Here is a 26,448-nt window from a genome sequence, read left to right as displayed (position 1 = left end):
AGCTGAATATGTTGCAGCTGGAAGTTGTTGTGCTCAAATCTTGTGGATCAAACAACAATTAGAAGATTATGGCATTAAACAAGATAAAATCACCTATTAAATGTGATAATACAAGTGCCATTAATCTAACTAAAATCCAATTCAGCATTCAAGAACTAAACACATTGAGATAAGACATCACTTCATAAGAGATCATGTACTGAATGGTGATGTGACACTACAATTTGTTTGTACTGATGATCAATTAGTAGACATTTTTACAAAACCCCTAAGTGAAGAGAGGTTTAGTGTGCTTAGGAGGGGATTAGGAGTGATTGATCCATCCTAGTGGTAGTTTCTACTAGATTCGTTGATTTTGATGAGTAGATTGTGGTTAAAATAGAGTTTCTTTTCAATGATCATCAAATCAGATCATAATTTAGCGATTTTCCCTCATTCGGCACGAACATAATATGATTTTTAGGTGCGTGCCAAAGTTAGAGACGACTCGAGTAAGTTTCAGAGTCGGCTCCTGAGGGGGAGTCGACTCGCGCATTTGCGGGAGTCGACTCGAGATTGATGGCAGCAGAGGGGGAGTCGACTCGCGCATATTCTGGAGTCGACTCGAGGTCGAGTCGACTCGCGACTCAGTGGAGTCGACTCGCAGTCGGGATCCGACTTTTTAACCTAACTTTGTCGTTTCGAAAACACTTCTATTCTCCGCCGCCACTGTTTCACAAGCCCTAGAGCCGACTCCTAGGTCGTCCCCGGTCGTCCCCAAGCCTTTTCCGTCAACCTTTCACCGTCCCTTAGGGTTTTCCTCCCAATCTAGGTCCTTATGCCGCGTAAAACCGTAGTCCGAAAGAGGTCCCGACCCGAGGCCGGTCCCCGAGAGGCGCTCCAAAGGCTCGGCACGATCCCGCGAGGCAACAACCTCCGGCTCGTTCCCCGCCGAGGGCGGTTCCCGCGAGGCCGTGCGCCGGGAAGGCCGTCACCACCGGGAGAATATGTCGATTTCGACTATCTCTCCCGGGAGGGTTTCACCATAGGTGAGAGATTGCGTGTCCAGGGCTTAGAGTATTTCCTCACATTAGATCTCCCAACTTACCCTGGATTAGTTAGAGAGTTTTACGGTACCGTCCATCGGGAAGATGGGGGTATCGAGGGCACGGTAGCCGGTGTCCCTCTGTTCATTACGGAGGATCTTATTGCCCACATCCTCTACCTTCCACAAGTAGGGGTGGCTCCCACACACCCCGAGGACAGGGTTGAGGCCCTTACGGCCATTCTAGGGCATCCACCCCAGTCACCCTTAGACGAGGTATCCGCTAGCTCACTTCCGATTGAGGTGCGGATCCTCCTGAGTATATTGTCTAGGTCCATCTTTCCTAAGACCGGGAGATTTGATTTTGTATCTGAGAGAGACCTAGCTCTCATGTTCTACATGCTTCAGGACACCCCAATCAACTTCCCCAAACTTATTTATCGATACCTGTGTGAGCCACTAGACAGACCTAGGCTCACCCTACCCTACGGTATGGTATTCACTCTGTTGTTTAGGGAGTACGAGATTCCTATCCCTGAGGGGGAACCCTTTCGCGCATTGCGATGGACTGATCGCATGCGTCCGGGGACCCTACACAGGATGGGGTTTCGGAAGATAGAGGGGATATGGGTTAGGAAGTCCTCCATCACCACACAGACCACCAGACACTCCCCTAGTCCTGAGCCAGATTCTGACTATCCTGACTTACCGGACTTTCCATCCACTTCTGCTCCTACCACCTCCGCCGGACCCTCCTCCTCGGCTCCACCACCCATAGAGGTCCGCATCGCTCCTGAGCAGCTCCAGGAGCTGCGGCAGGAGATAGTCCGAGATCTGCGGGATGATCTGCTTCGGGAGCTCCGAGGTTCAGTGCCTGCTCCCTCTCCCGCTCCCTCTTCAGCGTTGGTCCCTTCCCTGACGGCCGTGACTGACATGACGGCTCATGTGCGGGAAGAGATCTACAACATGAGGACTTTGCTCCAGGCTCAGTTCCATAGCCTGAGTGAGGTCACGAGCACCACTCGACAGATGCGGGATGACATAGGACGTGACATGCACACCACTACCGAGGGGGCCGAGCGCTTGTCGAATGTGCTCATCGACAAGCTGGACGCACTTCAGACGTCGGTGACTGAGCTCTCCACTACACATAGCAGAGCCACTTCGTCGATTATCACTCAGCTCGGGCATGTTACAGATGCAGTCACCCTCCTCATGGAGCAGAGCAGATTGAGAGGAGGAGCCACATCCTCGAGAGGAGGAGCCACATCCTCGAGAGGAGGAGATACATCTTCGAGAGGAGGAGCTACATCCTCGAGGAGACCATAGCTGTTTTTTGTGTTTTGTTTTGACATGTATTGTTTTTGCTTTACTTATTGTATTCTCAAATGTATTTACATACAAATCAATACAATGAGTAGCCATATCTTCTTCAATTCTGTGCCATTTGATCTATGATTGATTGTGTGTGCTTACCTCCTTTTTGATACGATGACAAAAAGGGGGAGAAATATGTATAAAATATGTAAAAGGAATCAATGAAAATCAATATAAAAAAAAAGAAAAACTTTTAAAACACACAAAAATTTGTTCTAAGTGGATTTGGTACCTCGAGGCTCATTATCTCTCTTTTGGGGCTCCTAATGGAGTAATCTCCAGAATCTATTCAAGGGATATTCGGAGATTAGCTGAATCCTACTCAAGAACAAATTGACAGATTTTCCCTCTAAAAACCAAAAATTTAAAAGTCAAAAATTCTTATGAATCAAAACAAAGTAGATTGCATATGTTGAGGGGGAGAATCTGAATTTTAAGCAAGCTAAATCATTAAAGATATATAAGCCAAACAATTGATTGCATGATATGAAGGCTTATATAATTCCAAATGAAAGGGGGAGCTTTAACTCCGAAATTTATTGTTCACACCTTTCAAACTTGGATAAATTAAATTACCAGACATCTAAATTTATTTATGGATTTTACTTCCTTGTTTATAGAGCAATTCACTTTACATATACTCAATGTTTTGTCATCATCAAAAAGGGGGAGATTGTGGAGTGATTGATTAAAACCCTATTTGATTTTGATGAGCTCAAAGCATTTGAGTATATCTCTTGTTTACTAATGAATTCAATTAAGTGTTTCAGTAAAAATCTTGTCTAAGTGTCTCTAGACTTGGTTCATAATATTTTGGATAAGTTAAGAAGTCAGCTTGAACCAAAGTCTGAGACTCGAGTCGACTCCAGAGTATCACGAGTCGACTCCAAGCGTATCAAGTTCACTGGCACGAGCTCGAGTCGACTCCGGATCAGTACGAGTCGACTCCGACTGAGAACAGACAGACGAACAGAAAGCATCAACTCAAAACCTGTCAGCGAGTCGACTCCTGAACTGCGCGAGTCGACTCCGATGTTCACCGAGTCGACTCCAGGGTAGTATGAGTCGACTCCTAGGAGTCACAGGCAGAAAAGTCAGAGAGCAGTTTTCGGGTCTGAGATTCGAGTCGACTCTAGTGGAACGCGAGTCGACTCCGATGGTTGGCAAGTCGACTCCAAAGAAAGTAAGAGTCGACTCTCAGAGGAACACAAGGAAAAAGTCAGAGAACGTTTTTCGGACTCTGAGATTCGAGTCGACTCCCGCAATACGCGAGTCGACTCCTAGAAACCGCGACCCCAAAGAAGACAGAAGACCAATCTGCTGTGTCTGAGAGCCGAGTCGACTCCTAGAAAGCTCGAGTCGACTCCAAGGCAGCGGTACACCAAAAGGGCAGAAGACTTAGTTTCGGAAACTGAGAGCCGAGTCGACTCCTAGAAAGCTCGAGTCGACTCCAAGGCAGCGGTACACCAAAAGGGCAGAAGACTTAGTTTCGGAAACTGAGAGCCGAGTCGACTCCGGGGAAGTTCGAGTCGACTCCAAGACTGGACGAGCCAAAAGACAGAAGATCGGGAGTTCGGGCTCTGAGCGCCGAGTCGACTCTCAGGACAGTCGAGTCGACTCGAGTTGGCCAAGTTGAAAATTGGCTCCGTGGACTTCATGGGATGAGCCGACTCCGAAAATGCCAAGTCAGCTCCAGAAGTTGGCGAGTCGACTCCGAGTCAAGTCGAGTCGACTCCCAGTCGAAGAAGCAACTTTAATTCAAATCCGGAACAGTTGCCGAGTCGACTCCAGAAAAGCATGAGTCGACTCCCGCTACAGCCGAGTCGACTCCTGATCGCACGAGTCGACTCCAACCCACCAACGGACATATTGTCAGGCTGTGCAGAGTGTGCAGAACGGGCAGAAAAAGGTCTCTAACGGCTAGTTTCCGTGGGGGATGGCTTAAATAGCCACAGAAGACTGTAGCAAGGCAGAAAACAACCATTCCACTCAAAGTAATCAAGCTTTCAATCTCTACAACCTGGTTTTCAACGGAAAAGAGGGAAGAGCAACATTAACTGCATCCACCTACTTCTTCCCAACATTGAAAGAGATCTCCTCCTGCATTCAAGTCGACCAGACATTCAAGAGAAGACCCGAAGTTCAAGAAGCCCTACTCTACTCCAACTCAAACGTGTTTGAGGGCTTCTAACTTCTCTTTTGTTTATATTGTTATTTATCTGCTTTTGAGAAGCTCTGTTTTTTCTGTTACTCCTTTTTACTTCCATCTTGTCTTTGCTTGGTTCAATCGGGGGGATTGAATCAAGGGTATTGAGGTTGGTTGGTGAGCCGAGTGTAAAACCAACGTGTAAGGGTTCGATTGTGATCCCGGAAAAACAATCGGGTTGGTTCTAGTCGGTGAGCCTGGGAAAACCGACCGAGTTCGTTGTGAGCTCGTAAAACAACAAGTTTGGTTGTGAGCTTGGAAAACAACCGGCTGTAATCCAAGGGGTTATAGTGAATTTCCAAGTGAGACTTGGGGAGTGGACGTAGGAGCAAGGGTTAGCTCCGAACCACTATAAAACATTGTGTTTGTGATTGTTTGTCTCTCTCTATCTCTCACATTTCATTCACCGCACATAGAAACTAATTAATCATCTCGCAAAAGAATTAATTAGTTATCCACAAAAGTTTTAATAGCCAAATTATTTTAAAACCCAATTCACCCCCCCTCTTGGGTTGTCTATCTGGGCAACAGGGGTTTATCACGGGCTTTATTTAAATCTCCTTTTGCTTCCAAAAGCTTTTGGCTTCTGACCCTCCCTAATGAGGTTGTCAACCGTTGCTGACAATGCTTGTTCCAAACTTGATGCACATGATGCAATTGTCCTGGAAGAATTGTGTGTATCTCCTAACAAAAAAAAGGTCGCAAGTAATCAGACTTATTAATTGGCATGTGTAACAAGGGCAAAAGTTAATGATAAGAAATATAAATTAATTACATCACCTCAAATTTGTTCCACATTCCAACTTTAGCATGTGTAGGGACCTCCCTCCATGACAACCACGGACCATTGAAAAATTGGCGCATGATAGCAACAGCTTTGTGACTGACCTCATAATCAAGAAACCTGCAATTTAAAAAATATTCATTAGAAAATAAATTAAATACTTTAAATGCAACAAACACATAAATTCAAATTAGTGATATAAGAAAGTGATATTTTCATACATTCCTCTTGTGCACCTAACAATCACTTTTCCATTTGCATCAACAGGGGCTTTAAGGGTTGGTTCTCGGCCATTGCTTTGTCGTGGATCAATCCCAAGTTCATCATTCATCTGATCCTCATTCATTGTATCCTCATGATTTTGCACTGCACCATTCATTTCTTCATCGTTTATTTCTTCATTTGTATCCACCTCTTCAATCATGTCCCCATCAGGAATGTAATCATCATCATCATGATAATCCTCGACACGCTCAGGCAACCTAGAAGGTTGAGAAGGAACTTGAGTAGCAGCCAGTATTAAAGCTGCTTTTCCATTACCTCTTGGTTTCCCTTTTTTCTTGGCCATAACTGCACAACAATAAAAAGTTGTAGTTAGTTCACAATGTAAATGTCAACAAATCCAATCAAAGTAAAGAACAATCAGTGGACCTGTTGCTTTTCCTTTGCTCTTTCTCATGTCTGCACAATTATAATTTATAAGTCTAAAATTTGTTATATTAGCATTCACAAAGTTGCATGTTGTATTTTAATCTTCCTCAGCCTCATGCTCCTCTTCCTCGGTTTGTTCATCTTCAAAATCTTCTTCTTCATCCTCAAAGTCCTCTTCCATTTGGTTAGTTGTCAACTCAATTTCTGCTGCATCAATATCTTCTGCATCTCTGTTAACACCAACCAAAATGTCTGGATCATCAAGCTCATCTGTCATCGAGATTGGGGTAGGAATCCTGTGGTTTTCTTCTTGATAAAAATCAAAAAAATTTTCTTCTGGCACACTAGGAGTGAACCTACCTCTAGCTTTTGTCTTAATTACTGCCCACCACAATCTTCGATTCTTCTTCTTACCTGGGTAACCAGTATAGAACACCTGATGTGCTTGTTGAGCTAATACAAAAGGATCATTGGTTGGAAGTCTTAGTTTGTAATTGATCTCAACGAGGCCATGTTGAGGGTGCACTTTCATACCCTTGTCTCTATCATACCAGTCACATTTGAATAACACTACTTTATTACCAACCCCAAAATAGTCTAACTCGATAATGTCAACCAACATCCCATAATAGTCACTCTCAAAGTCATTGTAACTGCTTCCCTTAATGCACACACCACTGTTGAAGGTTCTTTTATCCTTTCTATATTCTTTAGTGTGAAATCTGTACCCATTCACAAAGTAGCCTTTATAACATTTAACTTTATTCCCAGGGCCATATGATAGGTCCTTTAAGCGCCCATCAACATGATTTTTGCTGTCATTAACCTAGCATGATAAAAATAATATCGTAAGAATAAATCAAGAGAAAGTCTAATTTATTATTATATTTATGAATTATGTACTCACATATGACCTAAACCAAGCCGGAAACTCCATTTCGCGTCGTCTTTCCAAATCTATTTGGCTTATATTTGGACAAGATTGCCGGATATAATCATCAAAATACCTACAACACAAAAGCTAGAATCACATATATTGTACTCCATATGCATTTTTAAGGATGATTATAATTAAGTACTTGTGTAACTTACTTTCCAAAAGGTTGAACCTCCTCACAATTCAGAAGAACATATAATTCAGCAGCATTAAACTCCAGAGTAGTTAAATGCCTTCCAAAAGGTTTCCCAAAAGGCCGACCTTGATGAGCAAAAATTGATAGACGATCCACGAGATCAAACTCCCCTTCGTCTTCATTACGGGGAACTTGATTTAACCTCGTTTGTATAGAAGGCTCAAAATAATGCGAACAGAAAGTTGATATTTCTTCTATGATGTAAGCCTCGACAATAGAACCTTCAATCGATGCTCGATTCTTTACCTTCTGTTTTATATCATGCATAAGCCTATAAATAAGATTAATATGTTAATTTCTCAAATTTAATAGATACAAAAAAACTATTTAATAAAATTATAGAAATTGTTACCTTTCAAAGGGGTACATCCATCTGTACTGCACGGGCCCCCCAACTTTAGCTTCATAAGCTAAATGAACAGGTAAGTGCTCCATTGAGTCAAAAAATGCAGGAGGAAATATCTTCTCAAGTTTGCAGAGAGTTACCACAATATTTTTCTCAAGAACCTCCATATCTTGGACACGCAAAGTTGTGTTGCATAAATCTCTAAAGTAACAGCTTAATTCTGTCAATGCATCCCACACTGGTGCTGGCAATACTTCACGGAATGCAATTGGAAGCAATCTCAGCATGAAAACATGACAATCGTGACTTTTTAACCCGTAAAACTTATAATCATCCAGGTTAACACACTTCGATATGTTTGAAGCATATCCATCAGGGAGTCTTAACCCTTTCACCCACTCGCAGACCTCCATTGCTTGGTCTTTGGACAATACATAGGAAGCTGGAGGCTTAACTAGCTTTCCATTAACAAATTGAATCCTCAACTTGGGACGCTTGCAATACAGCTCTAAATCTTGCCTTGCTTTCACATTATCTTTAGTCTTCCCTTTTACATCCATACAAGTGTAAAATATATTGAGAAACACATTTCAAACAATATGCATGACATCTAAATTGTGTCGAATAAGTAGTGTATGCCAATAGGGCAACTCCCAAAATATGCTCCTTTTCACCCAATTATGATCTTTACCGAATCCAGGAATGGTGTGCTTAGGAGCTTTCGAACCAAAAGTTACATTAGGCAAGGCAGAGACCCTATTTTTCAACTCCTCACCAGACACTCGAGGAGGTGGGGGGTCTGTCTCTATTCTACCATTGAAGAAACCATCAACTTGGTATCTGTATGCATGGTCCATGGGCAAGAATTGACGATGGCAGTCAAAAAAAGAAGTCTTCCCACCATGTTGTAGTGTAAAAGTTTTTGAGTTCTCCATACAATACGGGCATGCCAACTTTCCATGTGTACTCCATCCTGAAAGCATGCCATATGCAGAAAAATCGTTGATAGTCCACAATAAAGCTGCCTTCATTTGAAAATTCTCTTTTCTAAAAATGTCATAAGTGGTGACCCCTACTTCCCACAATATTTTAAGTTCATCAATCAAAGGCCTAAGCAAGACATCGATACTTTTGCCGGGGCTCTTAGGTCCAGAAATGACTAAACTTAGAAAAATGTAGGGTCGTTTCATACATATTGATGGTGGAAGATTGTAAACTGTTACGAAAACTGGCCAACAGGAATAAGGACGAGCTGATTGGCTAAAAGGGTTAAAACCATCTGTACATAACCCAAGTCTCAAATTACGAGGCTCGGTAGAAAAGGATGGATGAATGCGGTCAAAGTGCTTCCAAGCCTCCCCACAAGCAGGATGCACCATCTCATCTGAATCACCTCCCTTTACATGCCATGACATGTTTTCAGCCGTTCTGCTTGACATAAAAAGCCTCTGAAGTCTTGGTGTTATTGGAAGATATCGCAACCTTCTATAAGGAACATCTTTTCTCCTACCACCACCATCATTTCTTCTGATTTTATATCGAGGATGACCACAAATAGTACACTCAATCAAATTCTCTGTTTCCTTATAGAATAGCATACAATTATTCTCACAAACATCAATACTTGTATACTCCAACCCCAACTTCCAAAGCATCTTCTTTGATTGATAGAAATCAAGGGGCAGCTTCTCACTTTCCAGCAACATATTCTTCACTATTTTCATGATTCGATCATAGCAAGATATACTCATATTAAATTCAGACTTGCAATTTAATAATTGAGTAATAGCAGATAACTTAGAGTATTTTTTACACCCTTCCCATAAAGGTACTTCTGCATCTTTCAACAAAGAATAAAAATCTGCAGCATCCTTATTTGGCTCTTCCTCATGATTAACTTCAAGTGCACTACTCAAATGGAGTTCCTCTTCTGGACCCATAGCTTCCATCACCATGGTTCTATATTGCTGACCATGTTCACAACCAACATCCATTGATGTGGATGCTTCTACTGCACTTGTACTTACAGGAGCAACTGCACCAAGTAACTCCCCATGTGCAAACCATGTTGAATACCCCGGTGTAAACCCCTTTCTCAACAGATGAACATTGACCGTATCACGGTTAAGAAATTTCTGGTTGTCACATCTCATACAAGGGCATCTAATCTTATCACCACTACAATACTCTAACTGAGTAAATGCAAACTCAAGGAACCCTTTAACTCCATCACAGAACTCAGCTCTTATATAACCATTTTCACTAAGTCGGTGGTACATCCAATTACGATCAACTGACATAGTTCCTCTAGAAATCAAAAAAATAAAACAACATTAGAAAGCCTAGAAAATATTAAAAATCGGGCCATTAAAAAACACGAAAGGCAAGATCATAAAAAATGTAAAAGAAACAAAAACTGGTATGATATTTATGAAGATGAGAAGTTATCATAAGAATGACAAAAATAAGTCATTCAATCTTGTCCTAGCATCATTGACATTAAAAAAGCATTCAATCTTTATAAAAAGCTGAACATAACGAATTAATCTTTACAAGTTATCTCTTCATTCATCTAATACCAGCAATATTCAAAAAGCATTTAATCTTTACAAAGACAAGGAATACAAGTCAAATCATCCAAATTTACATATGGAATACTATCTGCTTCACATAGAACAAATGTCAATATACATGATCGCCTCTGATGCTAGGAAAGCATGGCACTTCTTAGCAAGCTTTTTTGACCACCTTCTTGATTGCACACTAGAAATAAGTCACAACCATGAAGCAACACCATTTTCCACCACTTTCCATTTTTCCTTGCAGATGAACAATGATTGTAAAAATGAATAACATGACGAAGAAATTAAAATCCATGAACTTTACAGAGTCAAGTTAAAGTTTTGAGAAAATTTTCAAAAATGTAAACCAATGTCATAAGAATCATGACTGGCATGCTTTGAAGTACTATTCAACAATTATGAAAATAAATTTTGCAAGTTGATGAAGAATCAATAATTGATACTCTTTTTTAAGTATTAGATCTCTAATGGGCCCAAGTTTGGTGCTTGACGAATGATATTCATAGGAAAGCTCAAATATATCACAATACACAAAGATTAGATTTCCTACAAAGGTCCAAGTAAATAAAATACATTCAATTATATTACATTAAATTAGAGGTTACTGTAGATTCAAATTTAGGAGGAAAAAAAATTGCACCAATGATACACAACTCTTCCCTTAATATTTTCACATGAACAATAAAAAAATGGAGATTAATCATTGAGAGCTAATAGTATCGGACCATTGGAACCACAATATCTGATGTTGAAACTCTTGAAACAAAGTACTACTATAATCCTTGGCAGCTGGAAACACAAGCCTTTAGTCAATGATTTCATCAGTTTTTCAGTTGAAGTTGTTTCAAAGAGTGAGATCTGTTTATTTAGAAGAACCCCCAAGAACATATATTCTCTAAATCCTGGCTGCTTCATATTTCTCAAAAAGAAAAAAGGGAAGAAAAAAAAAGAAATAGTTGCTGCTCCATGTCACAACATGAGATTTTGCGGTTCCAAACTTAACAGACACTATTAATCAAAAAATTCGTCTGCTAAAACGAAACATCAACAGGGAATTAAGGGAAACAAACCCTGCTTCACCACAGCATCTCAAAAACCCTGCTTCACCACAGCATCTCAGAAAGGAGATTAAAATGTATACATTTACATCCACATTTGGAATCTTGGATCATGTATATAATGACTGGATGAAGATGAACACAAAGAGATGTAAACACAGGATCATGTATATAATCGAAAGGCACGGCGATCAAGCGCGGCGCCAGATCCACAGGGGGAGACCCTCGGTAGGTTCCTTCCCCCTTCCTCTTCCTCTTCTTCGTTTCTTTTATTTTGTTATCATGGGGTAAAAGGAAATGGGGTTAGGGTTTACCTCCGGGAAGAACCGGTTCTGAAAACCCTAGCCGACGAGCAAGAAACAGGGGAGCGTCGACGGGGTGACGTAGCCGCGATGATCTCGTCCCGGGCGAGAAGGAGATGAACACAGGCGCCGAGCAAAGAGACAATGAAACCCTCGGTAGGTTAGGGTTTAACTCCGAGAAGAGATCCTAGCCGACGAGCAAGAAGGAGGGGGCGTCGACGAGGTGATGTAGCCGCAATCGGGAGGCGTGATGTTGCCGTGGTCGCCGTCGGCAAGGGGGAGCCGGAGAGGAGAGGCCGGAGGTGGAGGGGAGGAGAGGAGATAGGAAGCCGCGATGCCAAATCCCTAACCACGCCAATCTTTTAATCGAGACAAAATGCTTCGAGTCCCAGGCTCACCCTGTCACCCAGCTCCAAATCGGGACGGGACTGCAAGCCAAATTTCATATTGAATTATTTTTGGACTAAGTCGGTGTGCAAGCCAAATTTCATATTGAACTATTTTTTATCTATAAGGTTGATTGGAAGAAGGCTGATTGGACGGAACTTGCTGGAAAAAATATTTTTGAACTATAAAGCATGGTAAAAAAAATTCGAGACCTTCTTCCAAAATCCAATCCCATTGCAGGAAAGTTGCAATAGGGGTACAAATGAGTCATGGCCAACACCATGAGATTTGAAAATGAGAAGGAATTTGAGTTTTCTGGAGAGCGTTTGGAATTTGAGTTATCGAAGAAATTTGGGCGAAACGGCGGGCATACTTAGTTTCATGTTGGATTTTCCTCCTTTTATCTTTTTTTAATTTAGATTTACTCAAAAATAATATTTTTAATATTTATGGAATTAAAAATTAAATTTGGTGACGGAAATTTTTGTCAATAACCTGTCACCGCCAAAAATAATCTTTTAAAAATTTATAAATACTTGGGTTACGATATTTGTGACGGCTGAATTTGTCACTGCGGGGTTGCAATTTCGGTTATCATTTTGCTGACAGATATCCCATCACTATGATGGTTACTAAGGTTTGGCGCCCATCCTACCCGCGCATTCTGTGACCGGTCTGTCACTAATCGGTCACTAAGTTTACACCACGGTGACCAAATTTCTGGCGGTCACTAATCAGTCACAAATAGTGACTGATAACAGTCCGTCACTAATTTTCCGTCACTATACGCGTGTTTTCTGGTAGTGTGAGCATAGATCGTCATCAGCCGACTGTTCTTCATCAGACTCTTCCAAAACCATTCTTAGATAATGGTTGAAAAAAAAAGGAGGATTTACATTTTGTCCGGCTGAAGACAAAAAATTTAGCGCTCTTGGGAGGCAACCCAACATGTAAATATTATAAATAAGAAAAATACTAATAAAAATAATAATAATAAAAAATTTGCTAACATGCAGGTTTGGGGGTTTTTGGCCCCAATTGTCACTTTACCCACCCATATCAGGTAAGTTCTCCTCTATCCTATTACTGTTTTAAATTTTCTTTCACATTGAGGACAATGTTAGATTTAGGTGTGGGGGAGAGAATATTTTTGATTTTTATGCAAAAAAAAATAATAATTAAAATTAAAATTAAAAAAAATTAAAAAAAAGGGAGTTCAAATTTTTAACTCAAACTCTAATCTTTTTGGCTGTACAAACTAGGAATTGCTTTAATAATAGTTTTGAGTTAAGGAATATTATAGCAATTCTAGCTTAAGTTTTCATCCCACCTATCTTCTGCTAACATGATACAAGATGAGTTAGCACCTACACGTAAGCACATGAATAGTGGGGTATGTAAACTTACGACTAATATAGATACTTTTAATCTTCGGGATAATATAAAGTTATATGTGTGATGAACATCCTAAAAAAAAAACAAAAAAAAAGAAAAAAAAATAATAATGAGTTTATTTTAAGTCTTCTCACTGAGTAACCGGGCCTCTTGCCTGGCAAGCAGCGAGTGTTCGCGTAAAAAGGTGAGGATGATTGAGATTAAACTCTGAGTGACTAATTTGGCCTTGAAGCCTAGTTAACTTGAGTTATTAAGCCTGTTAGGATGTCTCTACATCTAGTGCCCTGAGCCATCTGGATCGGGAGTCATTGGCCTAACACTCGCTACATGGGTTAGCTAGAAAGCTTAATAAGGCTAGATATTGCACAAGTCATTCTTCTTAGCATTCAGTCTGATAAAATATATATATATATATAATAAATAAATAAATATGGGGTGTTCATTACCATTTAACTCTATAAGTCTTGAAAATTAGAGTGATCATGTTGGAAGTAAGTGAAAGCCACTCATTTATATGATACTATCTTGCACCTCACTACATTCTTGACTTGTTAGCAGATAGATAGGGAGTAATGAAACTTTAGTTAGAGTCTGCTTAAATATGATAGCAATAAGTCTTTATTGTCTTTGCAATTCTAAGTTCATACAGTAATACTTGTTCAAATTTCGAGTTAAAAATTGGAAATTCCTAACTAATGAAGTTTGTGGGTAACTTCACTGCAAACCCTCACGAGACAACACTCGTCCACTAGGGTAACCTAGGGGTTTAAAGGCTTGTTGCACGTGCTAAGTGCAATCGTGACTCCCTACGAAAATGGGTACATATATTAGTTTGTGTATTTAGCTTCAATTCTTAAAAAAAAAAAAGGAAAAAGTCATAAGTTAGACTACATCTTTTTGTGCCCTCATTTTATCATTTGCTTGTTAATTGCTAGAGACTAGCAATAAGCTAGTTGGGGGGTGTGATGAGAGCACAAAAGTGCAATCATCAGACCATTTTAATTAGTATTATAATTAATTATTAATAATAAAATTAACTAATTAACGTTGTATTTGTGTTTGAGTGCAAGTAATCCAAGAGACCCAATAACATTGGGTTTGAGCCCAATGCTCGGCAGCCCGAGCTCAACAAATTCCCCAGCTGCCATACAAGCATGAAATCCTGCGTCATCCATCAGGTCACCTACCAAGTCAGTCCCGCATCAAGGCCCCGCGATCATTTCCTTCTCGGCCATCCGCCCAGCCAATCATCAATATCCCAAATAAATCCACTCCGTCCGCATCATCAACGAGTCCTCCTAGCAAGCCACGGATCACGCCATCATCGCAGCCGTCCGTTTCAAGGAATCCCTTTAGCCGTGAAGCCAAAGGTTCAAGCCCCTCCATGCCTCCTTCCTTCCGCAACAGCCCAGCTCCTTCCCAAATCAAGCCATCCGTACCACGCCCAGCTTCATCCCGCGGTCCGTGCGATCACCAGAGACTCCAGCTCCTCCCAGCGAATCCCATTTGCAAGCGTCCCAGCAGCCTGTGAAGAAGCCCAAGATCCCGTCCGTATCCATCCTCACGACCTCCTTCTCCGTGATCGAAGCATCCCACATTAGCACCCGAGATCTTCTTCTTCAGCGCCCCAGCGTCCGTCATCAATCTCCTCCGCGATTCCTCCCAGCTCCAGCCAGGATCCACGCCGTGAATGCCTCCTCTCGTCTTCAACGCCATCATCCCGCACTGCCTCCTTTCTTCCACGTCCCAGCGCCCTGATCCAAGCCGTGAACGCCTCCTTCCAGCTCCTCCGCCGCCAGGCATCACGTCCGAGCCGCAATGATCCAAGGCGCCATCCACGGATCGATTCCTCCCAGCACCGATTTGCGGCTGCCCGTTTCAAAGATCCATAGCTTCATCCCGTGCGGAAACCAGGGAGAAGAAAGGATCCCACACCCGCTTCCAATCCGGCGTCCACAGAGCTTCCGGTGATTCCGCATCTCTTCCAGATTTGAAATCCCAAGCGTCTGCATCCACGGATCACGCCGGCCGATCCACCTCCCTGAGATCCCGCTTCCGTTTCTCCTCCTCTCCATGCTGTGGCGATCTATAAAAAGGGGAGAACGAGAGGAGGAGGGGAGCTCTCGGCGAGTGGTCGGCGGGTCCAAGGGCGGCGCTCGGTTGGGGCCATGAAACAGGGGAGAGGGGAGGCCATCGGTTGGGCCAAAAACAGGGGAGCTCTGTTTTGAAGAAGAGAAGAATAAAAATTAGTATTCCACCATGGGAGAGAGAGAGAGAGAGAGAGAGAGAGAGAGAGGAAGGAGAAGTGATTTTCTTGTTTTCTTTTCTTTATTTTATTTGTAAAATAGGAGGAGTATTAGGCCTCTAATCTCTACTTTTATTTGTAATCAGTTTTCTTTTTATGAAATCTAGCAAAATTTTTTCATGCAATCCCTGTTCTAGGTTCAAGTTAATTTCTGTTTTCTTTTTATGAAATCTTTTAATTTTTCTTTTTATGCAATCCATTAATTTTTCTGTTATGCAATTCATATTTTAGGTTAAGTTTAATTCCTGCAGTTTGTTTTATGCATTCAAGAATTCTCGTTTTAGTTGCAATATATGAAATCTTCTTTCATGCAGTCTATGTTCCAGGCTTCAATCTCCCTAAGCACTGTTTTCATCCATTTTAATTTATGCAAAAATTCTTCTTTAATTAATTAAATAAATGCTTTTCGAATTTAAGTAACTGTCTTTCTATTAATTTCAATTAGAAAATATTCAACATCCTCATAACAATATTTTTCTTTAGTTATTCGAAACTCGATTTTGAATCCGAGTGAACGTTCTAATTTTTATGTAACTCCAACTGCCTCCCTGTGGATCGACCTCTTACTACCACTATTCTTCGAGTAGGAAAGGTAAGAGTAAAAATTTAAATTTAACTTTTGTTCGTCGGTTCTAACAACGATATGTCTAGCATATTTTTAGGTAGGCAGGAATCGGACGAACAATTGGCTTGAGAGGAGGAAGAAGAAGGAAGAACCAAAGGAACAAGAACAAAGCCCTGCAGCCTTTTTCTTTTTCTTCCTTTTGGAACCAAGATGAAGAAGGAAGAGGGCGTCTTAGGCTTTTCTTTTTCTTCTCTTGATTGTGGCTCAAAGGAGGAAGATGGAGGAGCGTGCTCACGGCTGGAATGAGGAGAAAAACTTCTTCCTTGGCCGAAATCCCATGCTTCCCTTTTGAAATATTAAGAGATAAAGATGAGCTCCTATTTTTTAGGAGCTCATCCTTATCTCATTTTTCATGCCACCTAGGAGGGGCGTGCACCCCTCCTTTTTCTCCCACGCAATGCCCAAGAGGAGGGGCATAAGCCCATCCCTCAAGTCCATATTAATCTGCCATTAAACCAATTAAAGGGTATTTTAATTTGGGTGCATTGCATGAGCCCAATCCTAGTCAAAATAGGATTTGTATGAACCCATTTCAATTTCCTCCTTATCCTAATCTAATTAGGATTTAATTAAACCATGACTCTATTGAACTCTTCAATCCTAATCCAATTAGGAGTCATTTAATTAATTAGATTAAAATTAAAATTAATTAGGACTTAAGAAAATCCTAATCTAATTAGGACTTGTCCAAATTTCAGCCCTAAGATAATTAGGACTTTAGAAATCCTGTTCCAAGTAGGACTCTAATTTAATTTGAAATCCTAATCCAATTAGGACTCCATGAATCCCACTCCAAGTAGGACTCATGATCAAGTCCAATTAATTAAATCCAATTAATTAAATTAAATTGCAATCCGATTGCAATTATTCCTTCTTCTAACCACTAACTCTTAGCGGGTTATCCATTTATCAATCTAATTGATTATTTGTGATTCCTAATAACATTCAACCATCGGATCGGTCAATACCTCTAATGTGTGTGACCCCATAGGTTCTATTCTGACTGGTAGTGAGATATATTGCGATCTTTATCACAATATCATTGAAAACTTCTTTCAATGGGTTGAAACAATTCCAACTCAACTCACTAGGGATTATCGACCATCGAGATGATCCCTGTGAGTCTCACCATCCACCAGTGACACCTAGCAGTATGTAGTGGCTACCCAGCAGAATAGAATGATGAACCTCTAGGTGCAGTTATCGTATGATACAGTCCTTCTATCGTGGATCCCTACAGACCGGAGGTCACGGATAACTCGTCAAACCCTGTCGTCTATCATATGTCTAGATTTATTGGACTTGAGTTCGATAGTGGAAAACTCTTTCTCCACTGTATATTACTGTCCTAGCCAAGGTCTTAGAACTCAGTTTTATAAATCACATAGGATCTCTCCTCATCTATCAAGGTCGATAGATTTCATGTAAGTGCATACCCTACTCCTACAGTGAACCTACTGCAACCAATCTACACAACAAGGACCCATATGACTAGAGACCATGTATATGTGCAGTCAAACTACAATAACCTCACTGTGAATAGCCGAAGCACCGCAGGTCAAAGGACCAGTCACACTACTGCAACATCAAGCAAGTCACTGACGAGTGGATAGACATCCAAGTGACTTCTTGTCTTGATCACGCTCAGTACCCTTGTTCTCTAACAAGCACCTGCACTATCACTTCAGTGTCCCCACACTGTGGACTCGAGTCTCGTCCATCCATAAGAAAAGCGATGTGTGCACTGATCGAATCGATCACCGTCCTCGTGATGATCCATTGATCAAGAGCATTTAGAAATTAATCACCAATGATACATGGCTCAAATTATCAACTCTTGAGAATATGTATCATCATCTTATTAATTTCTTGGACGATTCATAGACACATAAACAATATGAATGAAAAGAATGCCCATTTATTATTCAATGATAATAAAATCATGTACAAATTTTATGTCCAAGAATTAATAATGTGTCAGCCAGATTGGCTTCTAGGGCATACATCTAACAATCTCCCACTTGTACTAAAGCTAATTAGCCATATATCTAAGTCCCATCTTCTCAAGGTGGGTTTCAGTCTTCTGCTGACTTAGCTGCTTAGTGAGCGGGTCTGCCACGTTGTCCGTGGAGTCTACTCTCTGCACCTCGACATATTTCTTCTCGAGGTAGTCGCGTATAAGGTGAAAGTGCCGCTCTATGTGCTTGGACTTCTGATGAGACCTTGGCTCCTTAGCAAGAGCTATGACGCCATTATTATCGCAGTAGAGTGTGATGGCATCTGATGGCATTACATCTAGCTCTGCAATGAATTTCTTGAACCAGAAGAATTCCTTTGCAGCTTCAGAGGCGGCGATATACTCAGCTTTCATGGTAGAATCAGCAATGATCGGTTGTTTGGAACTCTTCCAATTTACCGTACCACCATTGCACAAGAACACATATCCAGATGTAGACTCATCAATATCAGTCATAAAGTCTGAATCTATGTATCCTTCTACCTTTAACTCCGATGCTCCTCCAAAGACCAAGAACAAATCTTTAGTTCTTCTTAAGTACTTGATGACCCAAAGATTGATTCATAGATTGATTTTGATGATCACAAAACCTTGAAGTATAGATACTAATGTTTATGTTGCAAGGAGAAAGATATTTATTTTGCAAGGAACATAGCAAGTTGGAAGAACACAAGAAGGCCTCCAAAGCTCTCAAGTTGGAAGAAAGCTACAATTTATTGGCCCAAGCTTAAAGTTCAAAGGATTCAATTTGGAAGAGTAAAATCAAAGGAAAAATTCAAAAGAATAGTCTTCGAGTCGACTCCTGAGGATTTCGAGTCGACTCCAATGTTTACCGAGTCGACTCCGGAGAAGTTTGAGTCGACTCCTAGGAGTCACAGGCAGAAAAGTCAGAGAGCAGTTTTCGGGTCTGAGATTCGAGTCGACTCCAGTGGAACGCGAGTCGACTCCGATGGTTGGTAGGTCGACTCCAAAGAAAGCAAGAGTCGACTCTCAGCGGAACACAAGGAAAAAGTCAGAGAGCGTTTTTGGGACTCTGAGATTCGAGTCGACTCCCGCATTGCGCGAGTCGACTCCGAGACTCCGCGACCATCAACAGACAGAAAACCAAGTTACTGCCTCTGAGATTCGAGTCGACTCCCAGACAGCTCGAGTCGACTCCAAGACAGCTTCACATTAAAAAGGCAGAAGACCAAGTTTCGCAAACTGAGAGCCGAGTCGACTCCAAGGAAGTTCGAGTCGACTCCAAGACTGGACGAGCCAAAAGACAGAGGATCGGGAGTTCGGGCTCTGAGATTCGAGTCGACTCCCAGGACAGTCGAGTCGACTCGAGAGGACAAAATTCAAAATTGGATCCACGGACTTCAGTGGATGAGCCGACTCCGAAATTGCCAAGTCAGCTCCAGAAGTTGGCGAGTCGACTCCGGGTTAAGACGAGTCGACTCCCAGTCAAGGCATGCACTTTAATTCAAATTTGGAACAGTGGCCGAGTCGTCTCCAGTAAAGCACGAGCCGACTCCTGCAACAGGCGAGCCGACTCCTGATCGCGCGAGTCGACTCCGATCCCAACGGTAACATTGTCAGGAAATGCAGACTGTGTCCAACGGCTCTTTTTCTTGTCTCTAACGGCTATATTCTTGTTTCCACGCCATCTAAAGCTATAAAAACAAGAAGAGAGCTAGGGGAGAACTCATGAAAGTGGAAGAAAACATTTAGGGAAGAGATTCCAAGAAAAATCTCCCATAAGCACAATAAGGGCCATTCAAAGTGAAATAGAGAGAAGAAGAGCTTCCAAGTGTATCCCAAAGCTTCCTCTCCATCCGTGTGCTGCCGCGGTGATCCTCTACTTCGTGCCAAATCAGAAGAGGGTCAAGTAAAGAAGAAGTCGAGCTCCTCCATCTTCAAAATTCGTTTGAGGGCTTCTCTTTACTCTATTTGTTTATATTGTTATATTTGCTTGTTTAAGAAGCTTTGATTTGTTTTTATTCTTTATTTTAATATCTTGTAACTTGATTCAATCAAGGGATTGAATCAAGGGGTTAAAGGTTTGTTGGTGAGCCAAAGGGAAAACCAACGGTGTAAGGTTTGTTGGTGAGCCAAAGGGAAAACCAACGGGGTTTAGGTTTGTTGGTGAGCCGAGGGTAAAACCAACGTGTAAGGGTTCGATTGTGATCCCGGAAAAACAATCTGGGGTGGTTCTAGTCGGTGAGCCTGGGAAAACCGACCGAGTTCGTTGTGACCTCGTAAAACAACAAGTTGGGTTGTGAGCTTGTAAAACAACCGGCTGTAATCTGTAGGATTATAGTGAAATTTCCAAGAAGTCTTGGAGAGTGGATGTAGGTGCTGGGGTGCACCGAACCACTATATGTTTGTTGTGTTTGTAATGCTTCTGCTTATTGTCTAACTAACACACTCACTTACTTAGATAAACTGCTTGCTTAACTCTTATCTGGACATCCTTTAGTTGCAAGCATATTTAATCAAGTCACATTCTATACATCAAACTGTTGCTAAGTTTAACTTTCACTGCGCATATATACAACTTAGCATAATTAATCAAAAAGTACTAGAAGTAGTTTAAAAGTTTTAAAAGACCCAATTCACCCCCCCTCTTGGGTTGTATCTACTGGGCAACAAGTGGTATCAGAGCAGGTGCTCAAGATTAATTATTGATCTCACGATCAAGAGCCAAAGATCATGACAACTCAAATAGATAGTTTTCTAGGAGAGGGACAGTTAATTAATAGGCCTCCACTGTTTAATGGCATAGACTACACATATTGGAAAGCACGCATGCGCATTTTTATTCAATCACAAAACTATTATTTATGGAAAATCATAATAAATGACCTTCATACACTCTCTAAAACTATTAATGAAAAGGACTTAGCACAATTGAATGCTAATGCTATGAACATATTATATTGTGCTATTCATGAAACGAAGTTTAATGAAATTTCTGCATGCTTATCTGCTAAGGAGATCTGGGATACTTTAGAAACTATTTATGATAAATCTCAGATTAGCTCACATGTGCTTCAATTGCGTACTAACAATGAGATTGCAGAATCCTCCACAGTAGCCGAGTCGACTCCCAGTTTGTCCGAGTCGACTCCTAGAGAAGAACAGTCTGAAAGGCAGAGACACAGTCTTGAAGACCCTGTGAACGAGTCGACTCCAAGTAGTTCCGAGTCGACTCCCAAGCTAGCCGAGTCGACTCCAATAAGGTCCGAGTCGACTCCGAGGCAAATCAGCTTCCTAAAGACAAGGAAAAAGAGGAAGCAAGAAGAAAGGAAGAAAGAGATAAAAAGGAAGAAAGCCTTGACCAAGAAAGAGTCAAGCCAAAAAATAAAGGTTAGGAGCAACAATGATGATATTAGCTCCAAGAAACTACAAGAGGTAACTAACTTGTGCTTTATGGCACAAGAAGACAAGGTAAAAACTGAATCTACTCTTACATCAAATAATTTTCAAGAAGAATTTTCTTATGATGAATTATTAAATGCTTTTCATGATTTGTATGGTGAATGTAGAAAATTAGCTGTAAAGAATAAAAATCTTAAGAAACTAAATCTGAAAATTTCAAAAGAAAGAAATTCTAATGATGAAATACAAGAGAAACTAAATTCTGAAAATGAATGCTTAAGGTCATTTTCAGAAGAATTGATTCAGAAAAATCATAGCTTAATTAAAGAAAATCAAAACTTAAGCGAAGAAATTAATCAATTAAAATCTTGCATTAACAAATTCACCGTAAGCTCAGAAAGATTAAAAATGATGTTTGAAAGCCAATATGTTACTTATGATAAATCAAAACTTGGCTTGACTTCTTTACTTAACAATAAATCTCTAGAGAAAAAGGTTATTAATTCACCAAACAAACCATTAAATAAGATAACTTATTTCAAAAACGAAAAGAATGGGCATAACAACTTTACCTATCGTTCTAACACAATTAAATCAAATGGTAAAGTTATTAATATTAAACAGATATGGGTTCCAAAAGGAACCATATGTCCTAACTCTCAAGAACCCAAGCAAGCTTGGGTACCCAAAATGAAAATATGAGGATGTAGACATAGATGTGCCAAGATACCCATGGAACAAATAGAACTTTCATACAAATGGGTGCTCGAGACACACATCAAAAATGAAACTTAAAATATACTTATGAAAAGTAATTTTAAATGAAATAATAATAATAATGAAATCAGTAATCCTTGCATCTCATCATTATTTTTGCTTTAGTATTTGATATGAATTGCTAGTATTGATCAATTTTGTGATATAGAAAATACTTTTGAAAATATAATCAAATCATTTCATTTTATAGTATACTTTACTCACTATTGGATAAGTTGCTAAATGATTAAACAATTTATTAAGAATAACTCTATAAATTCTCTATATGCTTGATTGAGAGTTTTTATCCATGGCTTTATTGTTTAAATGATAATGTGTACTTGGTATGCTTTTGAATATATGCACTATGAATACCAAGATTAAAGAAACCATCTTTGGCATATAAAATCAACTCATGCTAGTATGTACTTAATCTCAAAAGACCTTGTCATTGCCTTACTTAGATTATCTTCTAAAAGGTCAAAGTTTGCTATGCATGTTAACTAAGGAAACAAACAAAATCAATTTCTAAATCTAATGATGTTGTTTCCAATACTAAGTTTTCAAAAGCTTACACTAGCTTTGTTCTTGGCACGTAAATTGAAATATTTTCTGCATTGGCACAAACTCACAAAAAGGGTTCAAATGAAAAAGGTTTGCAAAAGTATCATGGGATAGTCTTGAAAACCAATTTTTTATCAAGTTGTGCATAGAAAATAATATTGAATACAATTGTTTCAGCACCAAGGACACCATAAGTAAAATAGGATTAATAGATTTCTTGAAGAAATGAAAAAGACAATTGTGTATGTTAGTCATTTTTAAAAGCTATCATCACTGCTTGTCATACATATGATTTCTATTAAATCTATTTTTTTTTGATGAAAACTCTTTTTGATCTTCTGAAAAATAGAAAATGAACTATTGCATATCTTTCATATTTATCAGTAGTATATGTTATACTTGATATGGTTTCTTGAAAGTAATGCCAAATCTAATAGAGATATGTCTATCCTTGGATATCATTCATCAAGCAATGCATATAGAATATTCAATGAAAAGATTTTAGTTGCAGAAATATCAATTCATTTTATTCTTTATGAGACTATTGATTTATTATCAAGATACTAAAATCAAATTATATATGTATATGGTTAATCTTTTACATATAACAATCTGAAAACATGTTAATAATTAGAACCAAATTGAGCTTTTCAGAGATGCACTTAATGAAGAAAAATTGATGACTACTAAAAGACTAAATCAAGAAAAGATGTAATAGATCTTGATTCTTGCATGATTAAAAGTAAAGATCACCACTATCATTTGCTTGCCTCATGAGCTTTATATTCTGTCAAATGAATGTGTAGAATTCACTCCTATGTGGTTATTTCATTAAAAAGGAGATCTAAATAAAATAACCACCATATTTAAAGATTACACATTACATATATGATAAAGCAATATGTGATTTGGAACAAGCATCAAAAGCATGATAGCTTAAGTAACCTTTTTGATAGAAAGTAATCGTGATAAATCTATGCATCAAAAAGAAGAACCTGTGAGGTCTTATTTGCTCAAAGTATACATAATTTTTGGTTCTACTAATGAAAAGTTATATGAAGATTTTACTTAGCTCATGTTAAGTGAGTTTGAAATATATATGATGAATGAATTAACATCTTCTCTCAAACTCCAAATTAAGACAAACAAGAAAGGGGATCTTCATTGACCAACATTAGTCCACAAGAAAACTCTGATAGAAGATTGGCATGAAGAAGGTATGTCTATGACCCCATCTTGTAGAATTTGTAAAGGATGAGCAAAGTAGATCTATTGTTTAAAGCTGTATTGAAGCATGATAGAATAATTATTTTATCATACAGCTAGTAGACCAGATTGTATGCTCATTATGTGACCTTGTGCAAGACTTCAATCTAACTTTAATTAATCATATTTTATTGATAACAAATACGTCATAATCTAAATTTTGATAGAAACAAACGTTTAAGATAAGTTGATTAAAACTTAGTTAACACATCTTATTGATAATTATCTTAAGCAAATAGAATCTAAACTAAATTGATTTGACCTTGATAAATCTGTCTATTGCCTCACATGCTTGTCCTTGAACTATCTTGGTTAATGAATTTATCTCTTTAGTTCAAGTGATATGTGCTTGCTTATATTTAGGCAATTTCTTGAGTAAAGTGACTCAACATGCAACTATTGTCATATCTCATATTGAGTCATCTAATTAAAAATATATATATATGTTGGATGAATGCTTTGTATCTTAAAGAAACTAATGACCTTCCTTCAAGAAAGAAAAATGAGAAATTTCAACTTGAAGGATATCTTCATGTAAGATACACTAAGCATTCACATGCAAACAAGAGAGAGGATCTTCTTCAGCCAAAAAGTTCACACGTAAGAAATCTAGTTTGGCTTGAAGAATATATATAATGAATAGGTAATTTTAGATACCTTTCTCACAAATTAATTGAGCAAAGTCAATAACTTAAATCTTATGATGGCATGATTAAATTTTTTTTTAATTATTAATTTTTGATATCATGTCTATATGTGTATTGACTGACTTATACTTTTAGAAACTGTTTCATGGTTTGCCCAAACTAAATAATTTCTTAGCCTATATCATAACCATGAAATACACAAGTATATGCTTAAAATTTTGGATGTAAAATAACTTGTGAGAAGTTATGAATCCATGAGCATAATGAAAATATTGTTTGCATGATATACATATATATGATACATAAGATTAATTCTTTATTCTGCTCTTTCATGTAAATTACTTGAGAATAACAAAAAGAGAGAGAGATAAAGAAAAGAAAATGGATATTATTCAAGAGAAGTAAAATCTAAGTAAAGGCAAATACTTCATCTTAAGGAAAAGCAAAACAAGCATAATATATTTGACTTGTGAAAGGGATAAAATCCGTAATGAATTACACTTAAATAGAGGAAGAGTTTAAAGTAAATAGTTTAACCTTTCTATATTGCTCATCATAGGGATGGTGCCAATGGGGAGGCTAGTGGTAGTACCCGGCACTATTTGACCCAACTATTCGGTGTAGGGCATATTAGGGATGGCACAAGAGGGAGGCTAGTGGTAGTACCTCGTGCCCCTTCCCAACTCCACCGGATAGGGAGCAAATAGAGTATAGAGCATAAGAAAGTAAAAATGAAAGACAAAGTTAATAAAAGTATATAAGAAGAATCAAGTCAATTTTATAAACACTTGAAAACATACTTTAAGGATGAAATCAGTGCAAGATTATATATAAATAGGAGGAGTTTATTTGAAAAGGAATAGATTTTGATTCTTGACATGCTTGTTCTTAGTATTTTAATGCATGACTCAACACATGATATATTTTGCATATGTATGATGTCTTGATTTATGGGTTCTCAATATTTTGTAATGCTCCATGCTTGGACAACTTGATTGAATGTTTGGAATATTACATAAAATTTTTGTTTGGCATTATTGAAAAGAAATTTTCAGATTGGTTGTTAACAATCATCATTAAAACCTGAAAGTTGAATAAAGGAGAAGAGAAGGATATCTCTATTTAGGAAAAATAAATTGATTCTGTTCTATCCTTCAACTTGCCTAAATTTGGTATATAATGTTCAAATTCGTACCAAAACTCAACATTTAATACAAAGATTCTGAATATGCTCTTATATGTTTGAAATATGTATTTTCAATCGTAATGATTTAAAATGAGCTATAATGTGGAAGATACATATCTCAAATTATGATTTTGAAAGCCTCAATTGAAAATTCTATGTAATTCAGAATCTGATTTTGTATACAAGCTTAAACTCAATATGATTTCTAAATAAAATCTTAATGTAAGAAAAACAGAATTAATTCTGATGCCTTTGGTTGATTGCTCCGATACGCATCCAAAACATATCATTTCTTATCTTCAAAGTGTACTAATATTGGTCCAAATGATGTGTCTTTCGATGATCTTGATTGCAAACAAAAATTTCTAAATATATGATTTTATTTTGATATTAAAAAGATTTATTGTGTTTCATGAATACATTGGTGAAAAACTATGATTAAGAAATTGAGTTCTATAAATATATATACCTCAA

The 26,448-nt window shown here is 38.9% G+C and overlaps 2 protein-coding genes across 2 annotated transcripts in view; both read right to left on the bottom strand.

The window, feature by feature from the left end:
- LOC120110104 overlaps positions 1–6,315 on the bottom strand; it is an 8,339-nt gene extending 2,024 nt beyond the window's left edge. Inside the window, exons 1-3 of the mRNA XM_039124041.1 lie at positions 5,613–6,315; positions 5,388–5,511; positions 5,137–5,291 (exon numbers count right to left, since the gene is read on the bottom strand). Coding sequence (XP_038979969.1) covers positions 5,137–5,291; positions 5,388–5,511; positions 5,613–5,959 — 626 coding nt within the window. The 5' untranslated portion in view covers positions 5,960–6,315. The remainder of the gene's footprint in view (positions 1–5,136; positions 5,292–5,387; positions 5,512–5,612) is intronic.
- A 1,208-nt stretch (positions 6,316–7,523) lies between these two features.
- Positions 7,524–26,448, bottom strand: part of LOC120110103 — a 31,943-nt gene continuing 13,018 nt past the window's right edge. Inside the window, exons 2-3 of the mRNA XM_039124040.1 lie at positions 8,213–9,828; positions 7,524–8,068 (exon numbers count right to left, since the gene is read on the bottom strand). Of these exons, the coding sequence (XP_038979968.1) occupies positions 7,524–8,068; positions 8,213–9,828 (2,161 nt within the window). The remainder of the gene's footprint in view (positions 8,069–8,212; positions 9,829–26,448) is intronic.

This window comes from Phoenix dactylifera, chromosome 3, assembly GCF_009389715.1.
Source record: "Phoenix dactylifera cultivar Barhee BC4 chromosome 3, palm_55x_up_171113_PBpolish2nd_filt_p, whole genome shotgun sequence".
NCBI lineage: Eukaryota > Viridiplantae > Streptophyta > Magnoliopsida > Arecales > Arecaceae > Phoenix > Phoenix dactylifera.
This window is presented reverse-complemented; position numbering and strand designations above follow the sequence as displayed.